Consider the following 22,673-nt stretch of genomic DNA (forward strand, 5'->3'; position numbering starts at 1 on the left):
TCCAACCCATCCCGAAGCTGAGCGATTTTATCGTGCAGATACGCACTAAGAAGCTTGCACAGCCCAATGATCTGCAACCTAATTTACCAAGCAGTCCTGAAGTAGGAGTAAAAATGAAGATATGATATATTGCCATGTATCTTAAAGAATTTGGGTAAGACATATCAGTGCCTATTTTCTGATAGCTAATTATTGAGTATAGTGAGTATATATGAGTATAGTGCTTGTATCATCCAGAACTGCATCAGGATTCTTTCTATATGTCTGCAGTTAAGGTAGATAAAATCTTGTAAGGGAAACCATTTAATACTTTTAGTCACTTTGTAATTCTTGAGGGAATATAGAATAATTTGCTACCAGATTGTATCAAAAACAAGAGAGATGAGCATGGAAAATATCAGTCCTGGCAAAGACTTCCATTCATTTCTGGAAACCTGCATCAGGCCAGATAGGGTCTTTAGAAATAACAAAGGAGACAAAAATAATCTTATCTTTTTTTTTAAACAGACTTAACTCTCTTAACTCTCCACACTAGGAGTTATAATGAGGAATTGGAGGGTGGAATGCTGCTCATTATTTGAGTAGTGTGCCTGTATTTATATCTAGATCTAGACCTAAGCATTTTCTTTTAACAACCTTGTAATCCTTTGCATCGGGATGGCGTTGGGGTAACTGAGTGGAGCTGGAGTGTTTATTGGCCCAATGCCCTTCCTGATGCCTCCATGGAGTTCACAGCAATTACTCACTGTGCCCAGAGAGAGAAAATAAAACTTAAAAATAAAAGGTGAAAAACAATGAATTGTCTATCAAAGATCATACAGCAAGCTTCGGTTTCTGAAAATTCAGCATTTATTAATCCTATGTTTTAAACTTAAAGATTGCTTCCTGGATTTCAATTCCTATAAGAGTTTATAGCTGATAGAAAATCCATTCTTTTCTAAGCACTTTAAGCAGTTCAAGATCTCTAGCCTCAAGTCAGTTTCTTCAAATAGTCTTTAAGTTCAATATTTCTTCTCCTGTGCCTCAAATGGCTCTTTTAGCAAAGACTTCAAACATACCATCATTATTGTACTGAAAAACAAGAATATGGCAATTTATATCTATGATACAAGTTGGAAGTAAAAGAAGCCTACACTGCTTGATGATTCTTTATCCAAAAGCAACATTCCACAAAGAGACTAAATTTTTTTTAAAAAATTGTATTCCATAAGGATGTTCAATCATTTACATATTCTATATTTTTGATACCATTTTCAAATAGAAACAATGCAATTTGCAATTTTATTTTTCAATCATTAACTTTTTGCTATATTAAAATCATCCAGGGATTTATTATGTGCACCATTACAATATACACCATTATGAAAAGAGCTTCCAGGGAAATAACTTTTCCAACTCCTCCTTTCCCAATGGCCTGGATTCAATCTTTCAAGGTACAAAAGAAATCTCATATTAACATAAACAGTAACAAACATTTTTGTATAATTTAAACTGACTATATTGAGTAAATACGTAATTCTATACACAAAAACTGCCTGCCTTCATTGCACTTTATTATATAAATTTAATATTCAGTCACTATCTCAAAACATTGTATTTGATCCTTGCCTCCCTTGTTCTACACTTAGTCTTGGCTAGATAAGAGAACAAATTATATTAATGTCCATCAAATGTTGCTTTTTTGGCAAAGAACCAGTGGTGGGTTGCCCCTGGTTCGGAGCAGTTCTATAGAACTGGTAGTAAAACTGGCGGGAGGCTCCACCCACTGGCCTGGATGTCATCAAAAGTTATCTGTGCATGCATAGAAGCTTCTGCGCATGCGCAAAAGAGTTGCATGGGCACGATGCGAACTGGTAGTAAAGGTAAGTAGAACCCACCCTTGCAAAGAACCTACGTGCATATTAAATCCTAAATGTTGTCTTTTGAAATATGTATGAAATGAGGATTATAAAAGACAGGCAATAAATATAAATGCTAATTGTGAAGACCGTTGCCTATGATAATTTAGAATTTTAATAATAAACATGTTCATACTGGATAATGGAAATGTAAGCTTTAGAAACTTTGGAACTAACAATCTATTCTGATTTCACAAAGTTGTTTATTCAGCACTAATTTATACTTCCAAGCTAGCCGTAGATGAATTTTCTCAATGGTTTCCATTATCCCACGATTCAGTCAAAGTATATTCAACATTCTGAATCTTCCTTCTTTAGGAGATCTTCTGTAGTTAATGTTTTGCTTTAACTTTCCTTCTTGCATCTTTATGTTTCTTCCGACAATCCTGGAAATGTTGAAAATTTAATATAGTTATGAGAGATTTGGTATTATAAAATTAATTAGCATTTCAGCTTTTAGCATCCAAGCAGTGTCCATAATACAATGAATAGCAAGTTTTGGAAAATGTGGATAGAAATCAGTTTTCTCCTCTTCCAGCACTCCCTCACAATGAATCAACAAGGGCAAAATGCAGCTTTCTTACCAGCTTGGTTTCAGAGTGGAACTAGGATGCACACTGATAAATGAATATTATACAAAAAATGATAGATAGAAAACAGAATGAATCTTAGATTGTGTTTTTGGTTTGCTAGGATCCTGGATCAAAATGAGAAACAGCCTCTGGCCCAAATATCAAGAATATCTTTAGCCACATACCTCAAGCAATATTTGGCGCCTGCTTTCCCAATCCTCTGTTTCTTCATCAAGATCTGAAGCTTTATAGAATAGCTTGGGGCCCTCTAGAAAAGGCATAAAGAAAAATGTAAGCTTTGTCGACTGCCTGTACTGTAAACAAAAAAGAAGTAAATGATCCCTGTAAGCCAAGGGCTCAAGGTCTGCCTAGATGAAACAATTGTACTCAATTGGTAGGTCAAGGTATTATAGTGTTTTCTGTCCTGCTGTTGAGATTGCATGCTTTCATCCTCGTGGCGTCAGGAAAAAAAAATGCATATATAAAGTTCATGGACCATCAGATTTAACACATTTTGAAACCTAAGATTTTTATGAACATTTCTCATTTACAAGAGAAAGGGGCCCTCTTCGCCTCACCCTTGCATTCCTCTCTCCCCTCAACATTTGCTTCAAAGGCTCCCCAATTCTTTGAGGCAGAGTTTAAAAACACTTGAAAGAGATGGATAGAAAATTTTACCCTTCCAGCACACTGATAGAGGCAAAACCATAAGGTGCTGTCAGCCACAGGATGCTCCTAAGATTGCACTTCATCATTTGAAAACTATTTTAAAAAATATGACCGAATACTGGTGTTCTGGGCAATTGCAACAATTGTTCAGATAGAAGTTCATAAAATGACATCAATTTTAATAATTTTGAAGCTAGACTTCTTTAGCAACTAAAATAGATAATGATATCCTCAGCAATCTGAACACATGTTAAAACTCTCCAAAAATGTAGAAAAACTTACAGAAATTATGTATATTGAACGCACAACAAACAAAACTTAGGAGACCTCTAACTTAAAATAACGTTAATGTTTACATTTTAAGAATAAATCTGAGGAATAAGATTAGTTGGTAACTAAAATAATTAAGAAGATGTTTTTCTGAGTTTTACCTTTTAATCTGTCATCGTCTTGTGAGAAGAAGAAAAATCTAATATTTGAATGTACTTCAGCTGGAGAACTGAAAAAGGAATGAGAACAAAGACAAAAAAACCCTACTTTTTCAAGCCTGAGCAATAAATTCATTTTGAGGAAGAAGCGTATCTTTTTATTTTGGAGATGAATTAAATGAACAAACCATATAGTGTCTCATATTTGTTTGCATTAAAAATCTGGAGAATTCGAACTCTCAGAAATAATCAGGAAATAGTCATGTTGTTTTTTTCAAGAGCAAGACAGGTAGATATTTTAGCAATGTATTCACACATTGTGAAGGATACAAGACCATGCAGAAACCGGACTTTCCTGCCTTATTGTCCTTCTTGTGCAGTCCCATATAATCTTTAGGAAAAGCATGGGATATGATGGGAAATGCAATGGGAGGGGAAAGTCACATAACATTAGTTTAAGGCTTTCTGGATGCCGTTATAAAACTACAGTATACAATATAGATAAGTGGCTTCATTTTGGGGGGAAAATATTTGACAGTCAATAATCTCAGAGAATGTGTAACCTGCTTCACTATGTTAAATTTGAGTTCTATCTTAACTAAAGTTCAATGAATACTGCAGAAGTATAATTTACCTTTCTTTGACATCTTGTACTTCAGCTGCTTCTGATCCTTCGTCTTCTGAACTACTATCCTGAAAACGGGAATCTTCTTGCCAGGCCACTCTTGAAGGTTTTAATATTTCAATTATGTATGGATCTATAAAAAAGGAAAGGAAAGCAAGACCCAACCATTTTCAATATATAAAGACATTTACAGGTAGTCCTCAGCTTAAAACCATTTGCTTAACAACAGTTCAAATTTATAAAAAGTGATTTACAACCTAGCTTCACATTTATGATGGTTGCACTATCTCTACGTTCACACGACCACAATTTGTACGTTTGGCAACCAGCTTGCATTTACGACCAATTGCAAAGTCCTGGGGTCACGTGATCATGATTTGCAAACTTCAAAACAGATTTCTAATAAAAAACATCTATTGGGGAAGCTGGATTCACTTAACAAGCGTAGTACAAAATGGTTTTAAATTCAGGTCCAGTCCTTTGATGACTTGCTTTGCAACCACATCATCTTATAATGGAAATTGTATGTAGGAAGAATTCTAACACTGAAAATGCTTTTTGTAAAGCAGGACAGTATTGCAAACCAAAACAATTAGTTGCCCAGATTACTATATATTAATTCATTTCTTAGATATTGGACTCTATAAGTGTGCAAAAGCTGGCTTGGCATATTGTTGGTTATGAATAGTTAACATATTTATATCAACATGTTTGTTTTTATTGTTTTATTCTTTTACTATTGATATTTTTACATTTATCATTTTTTTCTGTTTTATTGTTGTAAGCCACCCAATATCCCCACAGCGAGATAGGTGGCAAATAAATTTAATGAATAAATAAATAATACATTATATAATAATATAAACAACAAAAAATTGTTGTTTTAACCAACAATTGAAGAGTTGGTTGTGACCTGAGAAGTCATCTAGTCTACCCTCTACTCAGTGCAGGATTTACAGATGAGCTTCCAATCTCTTACTAAAGACCATCAATGAAGAACTCATCATTTCACATGGCAGGCTGTTAAGCATTTTGTTCGCATAGATAGTTCAGGTAAATTCACAAACCAGATTTAAATATATTAGTTCTTCCATTTTGTGCTCCCAATCAACTAGTCATATGGTTTAAATCAGGCATCCCCAACTTGTGGACCATGGTCCACTACCGGGCCATGGCCTATTTGCAACCGGGCCATGGTAATATGAAAGGTAATACGTAGGCACCAATGGCTTCAATCTGATACCACTGTAAAAACTATAAAAAAGCTGTTGAACATATATTTTTGATGGTCCTGGTATGTTTATAGTATTTCTGGGTAATATTAAAGTTCCGTAGAAATAAAAGATAGAAGCAAAGTTTAGATATGAGCAAATCTGGAATATTATGGATCATTTCCATCCATTAAGCCTAGCAACCAGGGCAGGTAGTACAGATCTGGTTTTTTTTTTTTAATTTTTATTTACATTTATATCCCGCCCTTCTCCGAAGACTCAGGGCGGCTTACAGTGTATAAGGCAATAGTCTCATTCTATTTGTATATTTACAAAGTCAACTTATTGCCCCCCCAACAATCTGGGTCCTCATTTTATGGTATTATAACATATGGTATAACATATTTCCATTCATCTGTCATCACAATAAAATCACTCTGTTCTTTAAAGAAAAGACCCACACAACTTGCAACACAGTGACCAGGTCTCAAAGGATGCTAATGCAAAAACATGTGTTTGAAACACTGAGACTACAGTTTAGAATATGTAAAGATACCTTCTTTAATAGGTGATCTTGCCGTTTCATCACCAAAAAAGGAAAAAGTAAAACCCTTGTTTCCTTCTTGTTTTTCATTATTGAATTTTGGTATATCAGTTGAAGGGGTTTGTTCAGCAGCATCATGTTGATCCCATGGTATTATTTCCGTTTTTTCATCCTGTTTTGTAGATGCAAGTGCTTCTTTTAAGTCCACTGCAACGTTGTAAAATGTATCTTTAGACACCTCAGGCAGTTTCTGAGCTTCTTCTTTTTTCTTCTTCTTTTTAGCTTTACTATTTGATGTAAATAAGGATATGTTAATTGTTAATATTTGACTGATCAAATATATAATTATATACAAGTAATTTATATTAAAGCAGATGTTTACACCTAAGGAATACAAATGCAGATGCTTCCACAATCCATTTGTGTTAATGCATTCAATATATAAATGCCAGTAAACACAGTAACCTAACTTGGGTGATTTTTTTCACATAGTAAAATACCTGTATTGGTTTATAATTAAATTCAGAAAAAGTATAACATTTAATTTCAACGTCTGATGGATGACCAATGTGTCTTCTAAAAAAGGAATCCATCACTCTTAGAAGTCCTGACAATTAAGAAAATCAGCTACTGACGGAATGGGCATTACCTCTCTTTTTCAGTATTAGCTGGCTTTTTTTCCAACACTGCATGATCTTGCCTCGTGGGGTCATAGCGTAAGGTATTCATATCTCTATAAATAAATAATATTTATATAATAACAAAGAGAATTAAGCATCCTTAAGTAAATTTAGATACCATAAAAATTCCAGGGCATAAAATTTTTCGTTCTATGACATTTCTAAGTATTTCGAGGAGCAAACTTTATAAAAATCCATAAAATAATTTTGAAGAAAAACTTACATAAGCCTATATTTCTACTTAGAAGTAATCCCATTGAGTTGAATGGACTTAATCTGACAAAAATGGGTTTAAGATTGTAGTCCTAATTAGCAATGTTATGCTATCTTTGTTCACAATCGGCTAGAGATATATTGTTCTATAAGTGTCAAGAAATAATTAGCTTTTACATGAAACTGTTTACATTATTAGAAAGGATTGCAATTATTTCATTATGCCAATGTTTCTATGCTTCCCTATTTCAGGGAGGACTCGGTATCATTTAATGGTATAAAATCTTACAGTATTAAAATAATAAATAACTTCAAATCAGGGCTAAATGCTTTATATTTCATCTTTGGTCCATAGTTTCACTTAGGGGAGTATTATGAAAATAATAATTATTTATCCCTCTGTTTAAAAAGCCAACACAGTTCTGGGCTGCATAAACAGAGGGATAGAATCAAGATCACGTGAAGTGTTAGTACCACTTTATAATGCCTTGGTAAGGCCACACTTGGAATATTGCATCCAGTTTTGGTCGCCACGATGTAAAAAAGATGTTGAGACTCTAGAAAGAATGCAGAGAAGAGCAACAAAGATGATTAGGGGACTGGAGGCTAAAACATATGAAGAACGGTTGCAGGAACTGGGTATGTCTAGTTTAACAAAAAGAAGGACTAGGGGAGACATGATAGCTGTGTTCCAATATCTCAGGGGCTGCCACAAAGAAGAGGGAGTCGGGCTGTTCTCCAAAGCACCTGAGGGTAGAACAAGAAGCAATGGGTGGAAACTGATCAAAGAAAGAAGCAACTTAGAACTAAGGAGAAATTTCCTGACAGTTAGAACAATTAATAAGTGGAACGACTTACCTTCAGAAGTTGTGAATGCTCCAACACTGGAAATTTTTAAGAAAATGTTGGATAACCATCTGACTGAGATGATGTAGGGTTTCCTGCCTGGGCAGGGGGTTGGACTAGAAGGCCTCCAAGGTCCCTTCCAACTCTGATGTTATGTTATGTTATCTGGCCTTAGTTTTTCTACTAAAGCCATGATGGCGAACCTATGGCATGCATGCCACAGTGGCATGTGGAGCCATATCTATGGGCACACGAGCTTTGCCCTAGTTCAGCTCCAGCACACATGCTTGCGCCAGCCAGCTGATTTTTGGGCCTTTTGGTCCCACCGGAAGTCGAGAAATGGGCTGTTTGTGGCCTCTAGAGGGCCTAGGATGGGTGGGGAAGGCTGTTTCGCCCTCCCCAGGCTCCAAGAAAGCCTCTGGAGCCTGGGGAGGGCAAAAAACAGGCCTATATGGCCCACCGGTAACCTTTTTGCTGTTGCATGCCAAAAGCGGGGGGGGGAGAACTGGGGGATCGCACACGCATGCATGGGGGAGTGGGGGGCATTGAATTATCAGTGTGGGCACGCATGTGCGCAACTGCCCCGTGCTCTCTCCATTTTTTGGCACACAATGGCAAAAAGTTGAGCCATCACAGTACTAAAGTATTTTTCATACCTGAATTTCTGGCCTTCCGTAGCTAGCTTCCTACGTTTGGGAGGGTCTATATCAATATGTAGAAGATTTTTCAAGATCTCAAGATTCTTCTTCTTTTCTAAAGAAAGTTCCTCTTCTTCCTCTGTTACCGATTTCTTTGATTTCTCTGACAGGAAAAAAAATGGAACAGACTTAGTTACTGAATTCACAGAACTGATACCAATTGCACTCAGCCATTACATTAAATCGTATATATACACATGACTCTATATTAGCTCAAAAGTTGTGCAGGACAGAACACATGAGTACTTGGATTAAAGACCAAAAAATTGTAGCGCTGTATGTTAAAAGATCTTAGTGCTTTGATATTATAATATTGGGTTGGTAATGCTAGACTTTAGGTATCTTTTAATATCTCACTGTTATTCCTGAAATAGTTGTAATTATTATTGCTGTTATTTATACGGATCTAGGACCAAAACAACAATTAGAATTTGATAATCTTGAACCAAACTCAACTTGAAGGATTACTTTTTAAGATACAGGATAGATTGATGCTGATTTGCAACAAAATTTGTGTAAACTGAGGCTTACTTATAGTCTCAATTAATAGATTCAGTCACTGCCCAGGCTTAACACACTGGCTGTGTCAGGATAACGTACATCCTTATGAATCTGGATGCAAATGAGATTCAGGCAGAAACAACTCCAAATTTGTCTATGTTAATTAAACTATATTTCATTGTCCAAAAGTATTTTCTTTAATATTAGCTACAATGAAGAAATCAAATTTTGTTACAGCCAAACCAATTTTCCCCCTCTGGATATATTTTCTTCATACTTTGGTTAGGTTTAATTTAAGATGCCTATTTCTATTTTTCAGATCAAAGATAGGTCCTCAATAATCACTCTCCACTGTCTATATATCATTATTACTGTAATTATTAGATTTTTATCCCACCTATTTATTTTATATATATAGTACAACTCAAGGTGGTAAACATACCTAATACCTTTTCCTTCTCCTATTTTTCCCACAGTAATGACCCTATAAAGCAGGTTGGGCTGAGAGAAAGTAACTGGCTCAAAATCGCACAGCTGGCTTTCATACCAGCTAAATAAATAAATAAATAAATAAATAAATAAATAAATAAATAAATAAATACCTAAGGCAGGACTAGAATTCACTGTATCCTGGTTTTTAGGCCCGGAGCTTAACCATTGGCTCTCCAGAGAGATAGTAATATCTCTATACTAATAGTAATGTATTACAGGAGGTATAGACTCAAAACAACTAGAAGGTCTCAGGTCATCTTCTAAAATAATCCATAGCCTAACAAATATAATTACTGTTCAACATCTACATGAAGCCGCTGGGTGAGGTCATCAGTGGTTTCGGGGTGAGTTATCATCTGTACGCTGATGATACTCAGCTGTACTTTTCCACCCCGAACCACCCCAACGAAGCTGTCGAAGTGCTGTCCCGGTGTCTGGAAGCTGTACGGGTCTGGATGGGGAGAAACAGACTCAAGCTCAATCCCTCCAAGACGGAGTGGCTGTGGATGCCGGCACCCCGGTACAGTCAGCTGCAGCCGCAGCTGGCTGTGGGGGGCGAGTTATTGGCCCCAACGGAGAGGGTGCGCAACTTGGGTGTCCTCTTGGATGGGCGACTGTCGTTTGACGATCATTTGGCGGCCGTCTCCAAGAGGGCCTTCCACTGCGCGCTTGGTGTGCCAGTTGCGCCCCTTTCTTGACCGGGATGCCTTATGCACGGTCACTCATGCCCTTGTCACTTCCCGCTTGGACTATTGCAATGCTCTCTACATGGGGCTGCCCTTGAAGTGCACCCGGAGGCTGCAACTAGTCCAGAATGCAGCTGCGTGGGTAATAGTGGGGGCAACTCGTTGCTCCCATGTAACACCAATCCTGTGCAGCTTGCACTGGCTTCCTGTGGTCTTTCGGGTGCGCTTCAAGATTTTGGTTACCACCTTTAAAGCGCTTCATGGCTTAGGGTACTTACGGGACCGCCTGCTGTTAACTTGTGCCTCCCACCGACCCGTACGCTCACACAGAGAGGGCCTTCTCAGGGTGCCGTCCGCCAAGCAATGTCGGCTGGCGGCCCCCAGGGGAAGGGCCTTCTCTGTTGGAGCTCCTATGCTCTGGAATGAACTTCCCCCCGGTTTACGTCAATTGCCTGATCTTCGGACCTTTCGGCGTGAGCTGAAAGCGCACCTATTTATTCAAGCGGGACTGGATTGAAATTTTATTGGGGTATTTATGTTTTAAGATTTTAAATGGTTTTAAAATTTCGGCCACATTATAATATTTCTTTTTAACCTCTTTTTAATGTTTATATATTGAATTTTTACTTGGCTGTACACCGCCCTGAGTCCTCCAGGAGAAGGGCGGTATAAAAATCGAAATAAATAAATAAATAAATAAAAAATAAATAATTAAAGACACATATCCACGTTCAAGCATTTTTCATCATTTCCAGTTTACAGTGGAAGAAGTTTCTGTGAAATACCTTTTTATATGTTGAATTTTACCCTGTTAAATACAAAGTATAAAAAATGTAAATGTAAATATACTACTATACTTAATGTTTTTCCTTTTTCAAGGGAAACATATGTTTTCCATTTTCCACTGTATACCTTAAGTTAGTGTAAAAAATTTAGAAGGACTTTTTGATCCATGCAGAGGAATTACTGTGAAATAAATATTCAAAGGAATTATAGAAAAAAGTTTATTGTAATGAAGTTTTGCAAGCATTCTACTAGCAATCAACAGAATACTGTATATCTTACCTTCCTGGTCACTATCACTTTCAAGGAAACGAGTATCCATACGAAATCTTTCATCTGTGCCAAAATGTGATTGTAAATGCATAAGCTGCAACAAGAAAGAGTAAGAGAAGGATTATATTCTTTATTACAATTAATTTTTTCAGAACAAATTTTTTTATTAGAATAACCATTTTTGTAAAGTGTTTTTCTTGGTTTTGCTCTTGAATTTTCCTTGGTAAACCAAAGTCATAAAAATAAACATTTTTTTTAATCCTATGAACCTCTTCCAGGTTTACCCCTTTTCATGTTTCTCCTTTATTTCTTATCTATAGATATTCTCAATCAACAAGGTCATGGTTCTCCAAAAGTTGCTTTTCAAAAAGCTGAACTTTCTTGGATTTTTCCTTGAAAATGTTTATCATCCAAGAAGTGTCTTCAGTTCTGGAACTGAGGAAGTGAACTGAAGACACTTCTTGGGTGAGAAGCCAAATGTTTTCAAGAAGAAGAAAAAAAACCCAAGAAAGTCCAGTTACCTTTTGAAAAGCGACTTTGGGACATTCTTTATTTTGTGGTACCATATTTTTTGGAAAAAATAAAGAGAAACCAAAGGATACAAAATTGTTCATTGTAGAGAAAGACTGGCTTATAGGAAAATGCTACATGATACAAGACAAAAACTGATGAAATGAACATGATTTATATCCGGACCTTAGAGACAGAAGCATGTGATTTTCCAAGTGCTTATATGCTGGATAAAACTGCTGGAAACCGTACACAATATCAGGAACACTTTGAGAGCCACAATTCCCCCTGCCTGGCTTAAACACCAAAATATATGGCTGTGTAAGTCTTCTACATGAAGATAAATTATTCCAGAATTATAAGAAGCCATGAAAATAATACACAAAATAAGCGTACCAACCTTCTCTCCAGCTTTGCCCTCAAACTGAGGTTTGATTTTGAACCGATCGTTTTCATCAGCTTCAGTGTCTGATTCTTCATCACTGCTCTCAAACAGCTTCCCAGATGTTTTGGGGGTGAATTCCTTGGGCACAGTAATGAACACACATTTCATTTGAAAAAACTCATTCTCGGGGTAACACCAAATGTTTTCAGCAAGTACACTACCAGCTGTAGCAAGATAAGAGGTGAGGAAAGTATTCTCTCCCCCTTCTGAAACCTCTTTTCTTCCTCCCTTAACCATGGTGCAAGTCATTCTCTTCCACCATAAATAGGAGGGTAATGGTTTCAGAGATAGATGGTACCTGCTTGTCACCTAAACTATTTGCTGAAAGTAACAGAATGTTTCTGTTGTGTTTTAAAAGAAAAACTAATATAATTCCCGATTTAATTCAATGGAATCTTGCAGAATTTCTTCACCCCAATTTGGGAGAACAAGCCTGTTTTTTAAACAGTTGTTATTTTAACAACAGTGTAGCAGTGCAGCATAGCAGTGCTACATTTTGTTAAGTATCTGGATTAAGTTATTTTATATTCACTTTTGTCTTTGGTAACTCAGCCTCTGCTCTTCAGTTGGACCTGTATTAATTGTTAAACTTATTTGTTTTTTCCTCCCCTTTCTTTTTAAGTGTTCTGACTATATCTTTGGGGGCAACTATAATTTAAAATAACTGGACATGTGATTTTTTTTTCTTCAACCACTAGCTACAGAAAATCTTTATGGAGATGTAAAGATAATCTCTAAGGATAGAATAAATTCCCTTCTAGCTTGCTCACCTTTACTGGGATCTTTCCTGAAGATTCTTCTTCAGCATGCTCTTGTACTTCGTTTTCATTATCTGAATCAAACACGATGTGCTTCTGTTTGTTTGTTGACTGAATTTGCTAAAATTACAGTAACAGTTAACTAAGAATTATTAGGGACATAGATGATATAAAATCAAGGAGGGAAAAGAAACAGAGATGCAATAATTAAAGGGTCTTGTGGCATCTGATAAAATTGAGAATCATAGTATAATTTTTGTGTGGATAAGGCTCAAATTCATTAGATTCATATATACATACCCATCATTCTATTCCCTTTGGGAAGCAAAATTATAAGTGTAGAAGCAGAATAAGAAATAGTAGGACAAAGAAATTAAAGGTACAAGATAAGAAAATAACATACAGCTAAATCTACTTTATATCAAAATAATTCATTATACCTTTCCATGCCTATCTTAATTTCTATCAAAACCAGTTTTACATATAGCCTTTTTTTCTTGAAATTTCTTTCTTTCCAAAGAGCTCATTAATTCCATACAACCACAAATTTCACCGATCTTCACCAACTTATCACTCTCACTTCATAAATTTCACTTATGATTCCATCTTCATTCGTTCTTTCTTTCTATATCTCAACTAAGCCATCTCAATTTCTTTCACATAAGTCACTCTCTTTTCTATTCAATTTTGTATCAACTCTCACTTCCACAGAAATGAGAAGTATTGTGCAACTGAATGATTTGTTAAGAATAAAGTAACCACAAATGGCCATTTTCTACTTGTGCTAATCGATAGATGGATAGAATAGTTAAGTGCAATTTATTTTCGCTTTGTTGATCTCCAAATGCTGCCACTATGTTCAACCACATTTACTTTCTAACAAACGTGCTTAAGTTTCAGTACATTAGGAATTCAGCATTATTGAAATAATATTTATTTATTTTTATTATTATTATTATTTGCATTTATTTGCATTTATATCCCGCCCTTCTCCGAAGACTCAGGGCGGCTTACACTATGTTAAGCAATTTTACTTACTTACTTACTTTACTTACTGCCCTGTTTACTATTAAAATTCAGGTTATGATGAACTACAAGAATTATTCCACATAAATAGAAATGATTAATAATTAAAAATATTGCTATATATTTAAGTTCCAACTTATGTAAGCACTGTCTCAGCACTAATCAAATGAAATAAATAGGCAAATGAAACAAAATTACCTGGCTGGTCAGAGCTCCCTGAATAATTGTTTTCTGGAGTTCCCATTCTTTCTTCCTCTCTTGTATTGCTGCCAATCTTTTCTCGTTATCCTGCAGTTGCACTCCCATGTAGTCCGATTTCTTTGTTTTTCTGGGAGAAGCTGAGTAGCTGCTTTCATTTTTCAGAGAGCCATTTAAATCTTTATCCCGTATAAGATTGGAAGTTGTTGCTCCCTTGGAAACAGACTTCCCATGTTTGGTGGGTTCACTTTCAGATAAAATACTTACATCGTGGGTTATTTTCTCTGCCTTTCCAATACTGTCTGGGAGGTGGTCAGAATGCTCACTTGAATTTCTAGAAAGACCACCTTTGGGAATGTCCAAGTCTTTCAAGGATAGTGGTTTGGACTTAGGTTTCTTACTGGCAGAACTTGAACATTTCACTTCTGTAACGCCTTTCAGAGACTCCACTTCAAGTTCAAAAGAAGAGTGTTTCTTTTCATTCACATTTACATTCAACTCACTCTCAGGCAGTACTTTGATAAGTGACCCCAGTCCCTTGAAAGGTTGAATATTCACTTTTGCCTGTTTTTGTTTCCAATCATCTTTGTCCGGTCTCTCTTCTTTTAAAATGGCAGCTAGTATTTCTTCAGGGCAGATACATTTTTTGGAGGTGGTGGGAATTGTGGGGGTCTCTGGGGCAGTACCAGTTTTACTACCTGAGCAGTGATTAGCTTGTGGTTGAATGGTCCTTTCAATTATTTCATTATCTTCCTCTGAATCTTCACTACTTTCATCAGCTAATTTCTCTAAATCTTCTAAGGTAAGATCTAATTGAAAGCCACTTTGCATCATGGATTCATAATCGGTATCCCCTTCAGACTCACTTGTGTCTGAACACGAATCTGAGTTTGTCCCACTCTCAGATCTGCCTCTGTTGAGAGCACCTTGTGCATCTGATGGTTTTTCAGACTCTGCTGTTTTTACTTCAACCGCTTTGGACCCTTTTGAATCAGAAAATGGAGAACTTGCAACCCGGGTGGTTCTTTTTGGCTGACCATGATTCTGCTCTTCTGTTTCCTTAAAGCCCTCTAGAGATTCATTTCTCTCTTTTTCATCAGATAATTTAGTAACAGCTATAATTTCATCAGTGTCAGCTGAATCATAATCAGATTCGTTTTCTGCAGGCCTTGTTAGTCCATTGCATGCTTGGGCTATATGTGTGTTTTCTTTCTGCAGAGACCAATGAGTACTGTATTTCAGCTTAAAGTCATCACTAACGACCTCCATATTATTATCCTCAGGCGCAATATTAGAATTACCTTTGTGTTTTTTTCTCTCACTTGCTTCGATTGCTCTGATTTCTTCTTCTGAATCTATGTCATCATCACGCAGGCTTTTTATATGCCTAGAACATATGGTTCCAGCTTTAAGCTTTGGACCCGAAGAGTGCTGATTAGGTAGCTTCTTGGACTTAGAGGTGCAGTTCTGAATTAGTTTTGCAGGGACAACATTTGCTGGGTTTGATTCGACTTTGCTTAGGCTGTCACTGTTCTGTATTTTCATTTTCTTTTTTTGTGGCTTCTTAGCTTCAGGGAATTGTCCTTGCCGTTTCTTGCTCATGATACTGTCAGCTTCTTGCAGATGCCAAGTGAGCTGCGAAATGGGAACTGCATCTATAGGTTCTTGATCTAGTTTTTTAAGGTTCTGGCAATATTTGGAAGGGTCATATTTTATGATGTTGATTTTTAAATTAAGGAACATTTAAATACCATCGTACAAGTAAAAGTTCAGATTTTCTAGAGAGGTTTTCAAAAAAATAAAAGAGCATTTTTAAAAATGAAATCCTATAGAGGTAGTGCTCCACTTACAAGAGTTCATTTAATGACCATTCAAAGTTACAACGGCACTGAATAAAGTAACTTATCACATTTTCCACACTAACAAGTGTTGCAGGATCCCCATGTCACATGATCAAAATTCAAAACGCTTGGCAACTGGCTCATATTTATGACGGCTGCAGTGTCTTGGAACCATCTGATCTCCTTTTGTGACTTTGTGACAAGCAAAGTCAATGGAGAAGCCAGATTCACTCAACCATACTACTAACTTAACAACTGCAGTGATTCACTTAATAATTATGGCTTAATTTTTTGAATGCAGGTGATTACAGATGTTAATAGAGCCCAAAGATAACCCATCTTAGTCTGTCATAAAGAACTTTTTTAAAAAAAAGTTGAGAAATGTTCAGCATGAAAATGTGAAAAATTAGCCTTCAGTCAGTGAAAAACAATATGATATCAAATCTGATGGTTTTCAAAAAACAAAAACAAAAGATAAGTGAACAGTCCAGAAATCAGAGGACTAAGGAGCTTATGACATGGAATGGAAAGGAGAAGGAAATGCCAGAATTTCTGAGTACTGCTTCTATCTACAGGACGTGTTCTTTTTTTAAAAAAATAAATTTTATTGAACAGATTTTTTATAAAATCTATAATTTTTACAGGACGAGTTCTTGAATCATTGCAGCTGATGGCATTCTTTGATATGAGTTCCTACTTTCTTCAATAATATTACTTATCTGTCATTTTTATTTCTTATCAATGTCATGGTAAATCTAAATGTTAATTCCCGTGTATGGAGTGAAGTTTGACAGAACTATTAATGCCTTTTCATAAATTTTTATTGCCACCCAACAGATATTTCAACTGATTATACCTGTCTGGCGTTTTTTCCTTACATGGTCAGCAAGATAGTGCTCCTAAATATTATTACTTAGAGAATATTAGGAATTGGGGTAGTAAAAGCTTGCAGAAAAGGATATTTTGCTTTTATGTTCATCTTTCAGGTGAAGAATAGGTAAAACTCTGCCAAATTTACTAACCACCCAGTCCTATTAAAACAAATAAAATAAGTATTATTTTGGGGAATATTTGCACAAAACTTTTACAAAACTGTTTGCAAACAAGTTTCAAAGTTTGCAATAACATTTGCAAAGTTTGCAATAACTTAACAAAAAGAAAGTATTTAAGCAATGTAGCAATTTTAAATAATTTTTTTTAGCTAAGCATAATTTTGAAGTTAGCCCATTAGTGTGGAGGAACAATATACTGCATTTCTTTCCTTTACATTTACCATACCTTATGATTTGGTATTTCTGTTCCTGGTACTGCTTTCACATGGAAATCTACAACTCCAGATTTCTTCAGAGATTTCTGAATATCTGTCATACCATTATAATCTGTTTTTCCCTTTGTCGCACTCGCCTCTTGCCGCTCCCGTGCTAGTCTGCATCACAGAACACAATTGCAGTTTAGTACTAGTTAAACAGAGTGAGAAAGAAAAAAATGAGTGAAAAGTTCTTTCATATTTCCATAGTAACCCCTTCTACTTTACAACATTACATGTCTTAGGAGTGGCTAAGAAGTAGATCGGGACCTACTGGCTGATATCTGTGCAATGTGTGAAAATTACCAAGAGGTTCTGTCTTTCATAATTGTAAGACTAAGAGCTGTGTCAATTCACAATAAAGCTCACTCCCATCCTACATCCCCTAAATGAGGTTGCTAAAATAAAATAAGATTTCTTTGGGATCAAATTGCAAATTTAATCCCACAATTAGAAAGGAGAAAGTTTTTCTCAATTCTCATATTCTCAATTCATAGTATATAATTTCCACAGTATTTTGCACTTGGACTCTTCCATTGTAATCTTGCAAGCTTAGTTTCATGCAAAGTCCTTCCTTCCACACAAATGGATGAACACACCAACTGCCAGGTTTCACACAGCTTAGTGGTTCTATTTAGGCAAGTTCACAAGTAATCCAAGAATTTCTGATATATAAGCTAAAACCAGAGAATTTCAGCAACTGCCTTGTTTCACAAACAGGTTCTATATATAGCAATAATATTCCAAATTGATCATCTCCTTCTCTTTCTCACTCTGTATAACAGGCTCAATTTGAACCAGTCCACACGGAGCACTTTAACCAGACAAGCATGTCTCCTCTTCCATTCTTCAGTTCTCCATAATCCCTCCAAATCTATTTCAAAGAATTGAAGGAGACTCAATACTAGATTGTGAGATAAATGTAGGATTGCTGGGAGTAACTGCTTTTATGCCGTTTCCTGCCACTAATGGAAACATACAACTGGATTCTGCCTGAATTATTTATAAAGATGAAATTGTATCTTTCTGTGAAAATCTTTATCTGCTCACATGTATGCAGAACTCAATGGTTTTCACCAGAAACTGTATACAATATGCTAAGTACTACCTGTGTAAGAAGCTCTCTTTTGCTAATTCAATTTGTAGGGTCCCACCTTTCCATTTTGTCTTATTTAAAACCGATATACCTTTAAAGACAAAAAAAAAATCAAGTGGTTATTCTGCTCATTATTAAAACATTATAAACCACAAATTCTGGGATGCCTCAAAGAGAAGAACAAGGACCAGTGTGGTATAGCCATTTGGGAAAAATGGTGCTTGATTCAATCTCGTGGAAATTTTCTCATTTGGATAATGGGAAAAGAGAATGCCTAGCAGGATAAGTAAGGAGAAAATATTTCAGATTTTGAAGGACAATTGTTTAAGCATGCTTGGAAAGCTGATATCCATAAAGAGGGAGAAGGGTAGAACATGACCACATAAGAAAATATTCAGTTAAATATTGGAAATGTTGCGGCGAACAGTGTGGTTGACCAATAGTCCCCAACTTTTGCAGTTTAGTGGCCCGGGGGAGGGAGGCAGGCTGGTGTGCACGCATATGCGCATGCAGTTTGACTTGTGCACGTTGAGCTGCGTGCGGATTTGCAGGCATGCCGTCCCACCACTTGCTCAAGTCAATCTGCGGACACATCTGTGTATGCATGCTGGCCCACCGTCCGCATGGCTTGTTGCAAATAGGCCACAGCTCGCGGGTTGGAGACCTCTGTGTTAAAAGGTTATTTGAAAGATATGTGTATGACATTCTCCTGCCCTTATCAATAGAATGCACATAAATACAGAAATATTTAAGACAGGGGTGAAATCTAAAAATTTTCCCCACCAGTTCTGTTGGCGTGGCTTAATTGGTGGGCGTGGCTGGGTGGTCAGATGGCTGGGTGGGCATGGCCAATAACAATAAATAATAAAAATAATAAACAAAGTATAAAAAACAATAAGAGGTACCAAAAACCAACGTTCACACTTTACACACACACAACACAACTGACTCACACGCAATGTAAAAGCAGCTGCACTTCACACTTCACACAGCCACAAAAAGCTCAAAAACCAACTTTCACACTTTACACACAGACAACACAACACAACTGATTCACACACAATGTAAAAGCAGCTGCGCTTCACACTTCACACAGCCACAAAAACTCAAAAACCAACTTTCACACTTTACACACACACATCACACACACACACACACACACACATACACACACAAAATACCACATACAGCTTTCTGAGATTTTGTGTGTTTATGTAGTTAGAGTGAAACACTACAGAAACACACCAAATCTCAGAAAGCTGCACAAATATTTTATTTTATTATTTTATTTTATTTTATTTTATTTTATTGTGGACTTCAATTCCCAGAGTTCCTCAGCCAGAAAAGCCAGACAGCATTAATCACTTAGTGATGAAATAGATTAGCTAAATTTAGATTAGTTCTGTCTGGTGCTAAAAGCGAAACTGGGGCTTTCCGGCTGGGAAAAAAGCCATGAGGTCATCAGTAATCAGGTAAGTGCCTTAGAATCTCTTAAAAGGAGTTTTTCTACATGTTTTCTACAGAAAACATGTTTTTTAAGGTTCTGCTGATGAGGAACTCAAGTGAGATCCCCAGAGTAGCCTTTAAATTTTTTTTTTAAGTTTAAAGGCTCTGCCGATCTCAGCTGAGGGGCGGGATCCTCAAAGGCTTTTTTTACTTTTAAAGACATGTTTCGGCTGAAGCAAAACCTTCTTTTAAAAGTAAAAAAAAACCCTCTACTGATGGTCAGCAGAGGCAGGGGGGGTGGGGGCAGAGATTTTTGCTATCGGTTCTCCGAACCAGCAGCCGCCATCGCTACTGGATCGCGCGAGCCAGTCCGATCCGGGAGCATTTCACCCCTGATTTAAGATGACTTGGAATAAACTAAAGATACAGTAAATAATCTATTGGTTAAGAGTTCATCAATAAAACTAAAAAAAAAACGGTTGTGAAATTTATTAGACTTCTGTCCACAGATTTTTAGTATGATTAACCAGTTTTGGTTCTTGTGAATAATGACATTTGCAAGAACAAAAAACAGCATTCACAGCTTGTATACTTACACTTTTTAAGTTCTTTTTCTGAAAGGAGGATGTTAAGGTATGCAAATGTCTTGGTAGGGTTCCCTGTTTAAAAATAACAATCTGATTATTCAGAAAGGAAAAAAAACTGATTTTCAAATTGTTTAAAATAAAAAAGTGATCATTGCCAAAAGGAAAACAGAAATAAGAGGGTAACAGCAGAATTGAGAGTATATTTTCTTAACAGTATATCTGATCAATAGAGCTTATTCCTGATTGCAGCCTAGTGCTGCCATTACACAGTGGATGAAATTATTTTTGGACAATTTTAAAATATTACCATGCTCATCTTTCCGGATAATGATTTCAGTCTCTGTAACATTTCCAAACTTGCTAAATCTTTCATATAGTTCATCTTCAGAAACTGAATGACCAAGTCCCCCAATGTATAGTCGTCTTACGAATGAGGTTTGTTCCATATCCAAAAATTCAACAAATGTCCAAGGTACTGTCCTTTCAGCTACAACTTTTCTGTAAAATGACAAGTGAATAGCAACAACAAAATATTTTGAACAATATTAAGAATTACTGTGGTACAAAATATCTTCAGAGCAGTCCAGTTCATAAAGTTTTGTAAGATCCCAGAGGTGGGTTTCAGCAGGTTCTGACCAGTTCTGGAGAACCGGTAGCGGAAATTTTGAGTAGTTCGAAGAACCAGTAGTAAAATTCTGACTGGCCCCGCCCCCATCTATTCTCTGCCTTCTGAGTCCCAACTTATCAGGAGGAAATGGGGGTTTTGCAGTAACCTTCCTCTAGATTGGGGAAGGAATGGAGATTTTACAGTATCCTTCCCTTGCCACGCCCACCAAGCCACACCCACAGAACCAGTAGTAAAAATTTTTGAAACCCACCACTGTAAGATCCCCACTTTAATATTTGTTGTTATGATAATTTTCTAACCCTTAACTATTTGTTAACAATTACTATGATACTCTGTGTTATAAACAACTTATTACTGATGATGTAGCCCTATTATATCATTTTTGCACTATATTAACCATACATACATACATTAACCACAATTCAGTGCTATACATATATAAACAGAAAGAACCAAAAACAAAATGCCAGCTTGTGTGACCTAGGAAGAGAAAACAATCCATTCAACATTCAATATTGCTTTAAGAGATTTCATTTACTGTTATGAATGTAGGTTTTGGAACCTAAGTTACAATAATGGAAAGAAAACAGGAAAGAGGAGTCATATACCCTAAGGACAGCCACAATTCAAGCTAAGAAGAGGGGGACTGGGGCATTGAAAGAACAGTTTCTGATGATCATTCACATCAACAGAATAAGTAAATTGACTCTTTTTAATATCAATTTTAATACAAATATTATTTTAATGTTTTATCGTGTTGCCGCCTAGAGTTGCCTTTACATGAGATGGGCAGCATATGGATTTATAAATAAATAAAATAAAAAGCATCCTAATATTGAAGCAGAATTCTAAACAGAGTAATTATTTCAACCTACTTAAATCTTCAACAGCTTAAAATTTTAGCAGAAGTCATCCATGAGGGGGTCTTTGGTGCTCTCTGAGCTTATTTATTTTCTTGTGGACATTTCATTACCTGAAGTAGGTAGCCTCATCAGCATTGATGATGTACCTAGTTTGGGTAATGAAACGTCTGCAAGAAAACAAGCAACCTCAGAGAGCACCAAGGACCCCCCATTTCAACCCTGAGCTACAAATACTCCCCTTTAGAAGTCATCAACCCTGCTCTGAAGCCTATTATTTTCAAAACTGAGTCCTTCAAGTTTTAAAATCGTCAGAAAGTCCACAGCGGCAATCTCAACCAGACAGAATCCTGCTGATGCTGCCTTTATAAGCTGGAATGATCCCGCTCGGGCTAGTTAAAAGCTCACTTTTTAAATTTAACACTCTGAAAGTGCATTGACATGAATCTGCATTGGGCTACCAGATCCGAGCTATAAAGATCCGCACGACTTTGAAGTGGCAGCGCAGAAGAGAAACAGGGCACCCCTCGCTGCCGCTATCTAGCGGTCGCCGGGATTTATGCATTTCAGATCTGCTAACCTTGCATTGCATCGGGGATGTCTGAACACCATAGAAACTGGGCACCAACCCTCATTGAAACTCACCACTAAACGCATCGGATTTACTGGCGGGGAGGAAAAAAACCACGTCCAGCCAGCGCGATCCCGCGCTCCTTCGGAACCGCTCGCCACCCAACACGGCGCCCAGCGTGGCCACAACTGTTGCTCGTCGCCTGCTTTTTTTTTCTTCTTCTCCCTCACTACTTCCGCCCTGCTACCTGGGGAATTCTGGGAGTTGAAGTCCACCAGTCTA

General features: G+C 36.7%; 1 protein-coding gene across 4 annotated transcripts; it reads right to left on the reverse strand.

The window, feature by feature from the left end:
• Positions 1–803: 803 nt before the first annotated feature.
• On the reverse strand, positions 804–22,617 carry NOL8 (nucleolar protein 8). Of its 4 annotated transcripts, XM_058171324.1 has the most exons (17): positions 22,466–22,616; positions 20,640–20,830; positions 20,342–20,404; positions 18,312–18,390; positions 17,176–17,323; positions 16,858–16,928; positions 14,057–15,773; positions 12,845–12,952; positions 12,030–12,152; positions 11,129–11,213; positions 8,343–8,487; positions 6,597–6,680; positions 5,960–6,234; positions 4,202–4,325; positions 3,571–3,638; positions 2,656–2,738; positions 806–2,284 (listed from the first exon to the last, which is right to left on the reverse strand). In XM_058171324.1, exons 2-17 carry the CDS (start codon positions 20,776–20,778, stop codon positions 2,231–2,233), a joined length of 3,366 nt encoding a protein of 1,121 aa, XP_058027307.1. In that variant the 5' UTR covers positions 20,779–20,830; positions 22,466–22,616; the 3' UTR covers positions 806–2,230. The 4 variants fall into 4 exon arrangements, with proteins under 4 accessions (XP_058027309.1, XP_058027307.1, XP_058027308.1 ...); XM_058171326.1 differs by lacking the exon at positions 22,466–22,616 and having other exon boundaries at positions 804–2,284; XM_058171325.1 differs by lacking the exons at positions 18,312–18,390; positions 22,466–22,616 and having other exon boundaries at positions 808–2,284; positions 20,640–20,715.
• Between the last annotated feature and the right edge of the window lie 56 nt (positions 22,618–22,673).

The sequence above is a fragment of the Ahaetulla prasina genome, chromosome 2 (genome assembly GCF_028640845.1).
Source record: "Ahaetulla prasina isolate Xishuangbanna chromosome 2, ASM2864084v1, whole genome shotgun sequence".
NCBI classification, from domain to species: domain Eukaryota; kingdom Metazoa; phylum Chordata; class Lepidosauria; order Squamata; family Colubridae; genus Ahaetulla; species Ahaetulla prasina.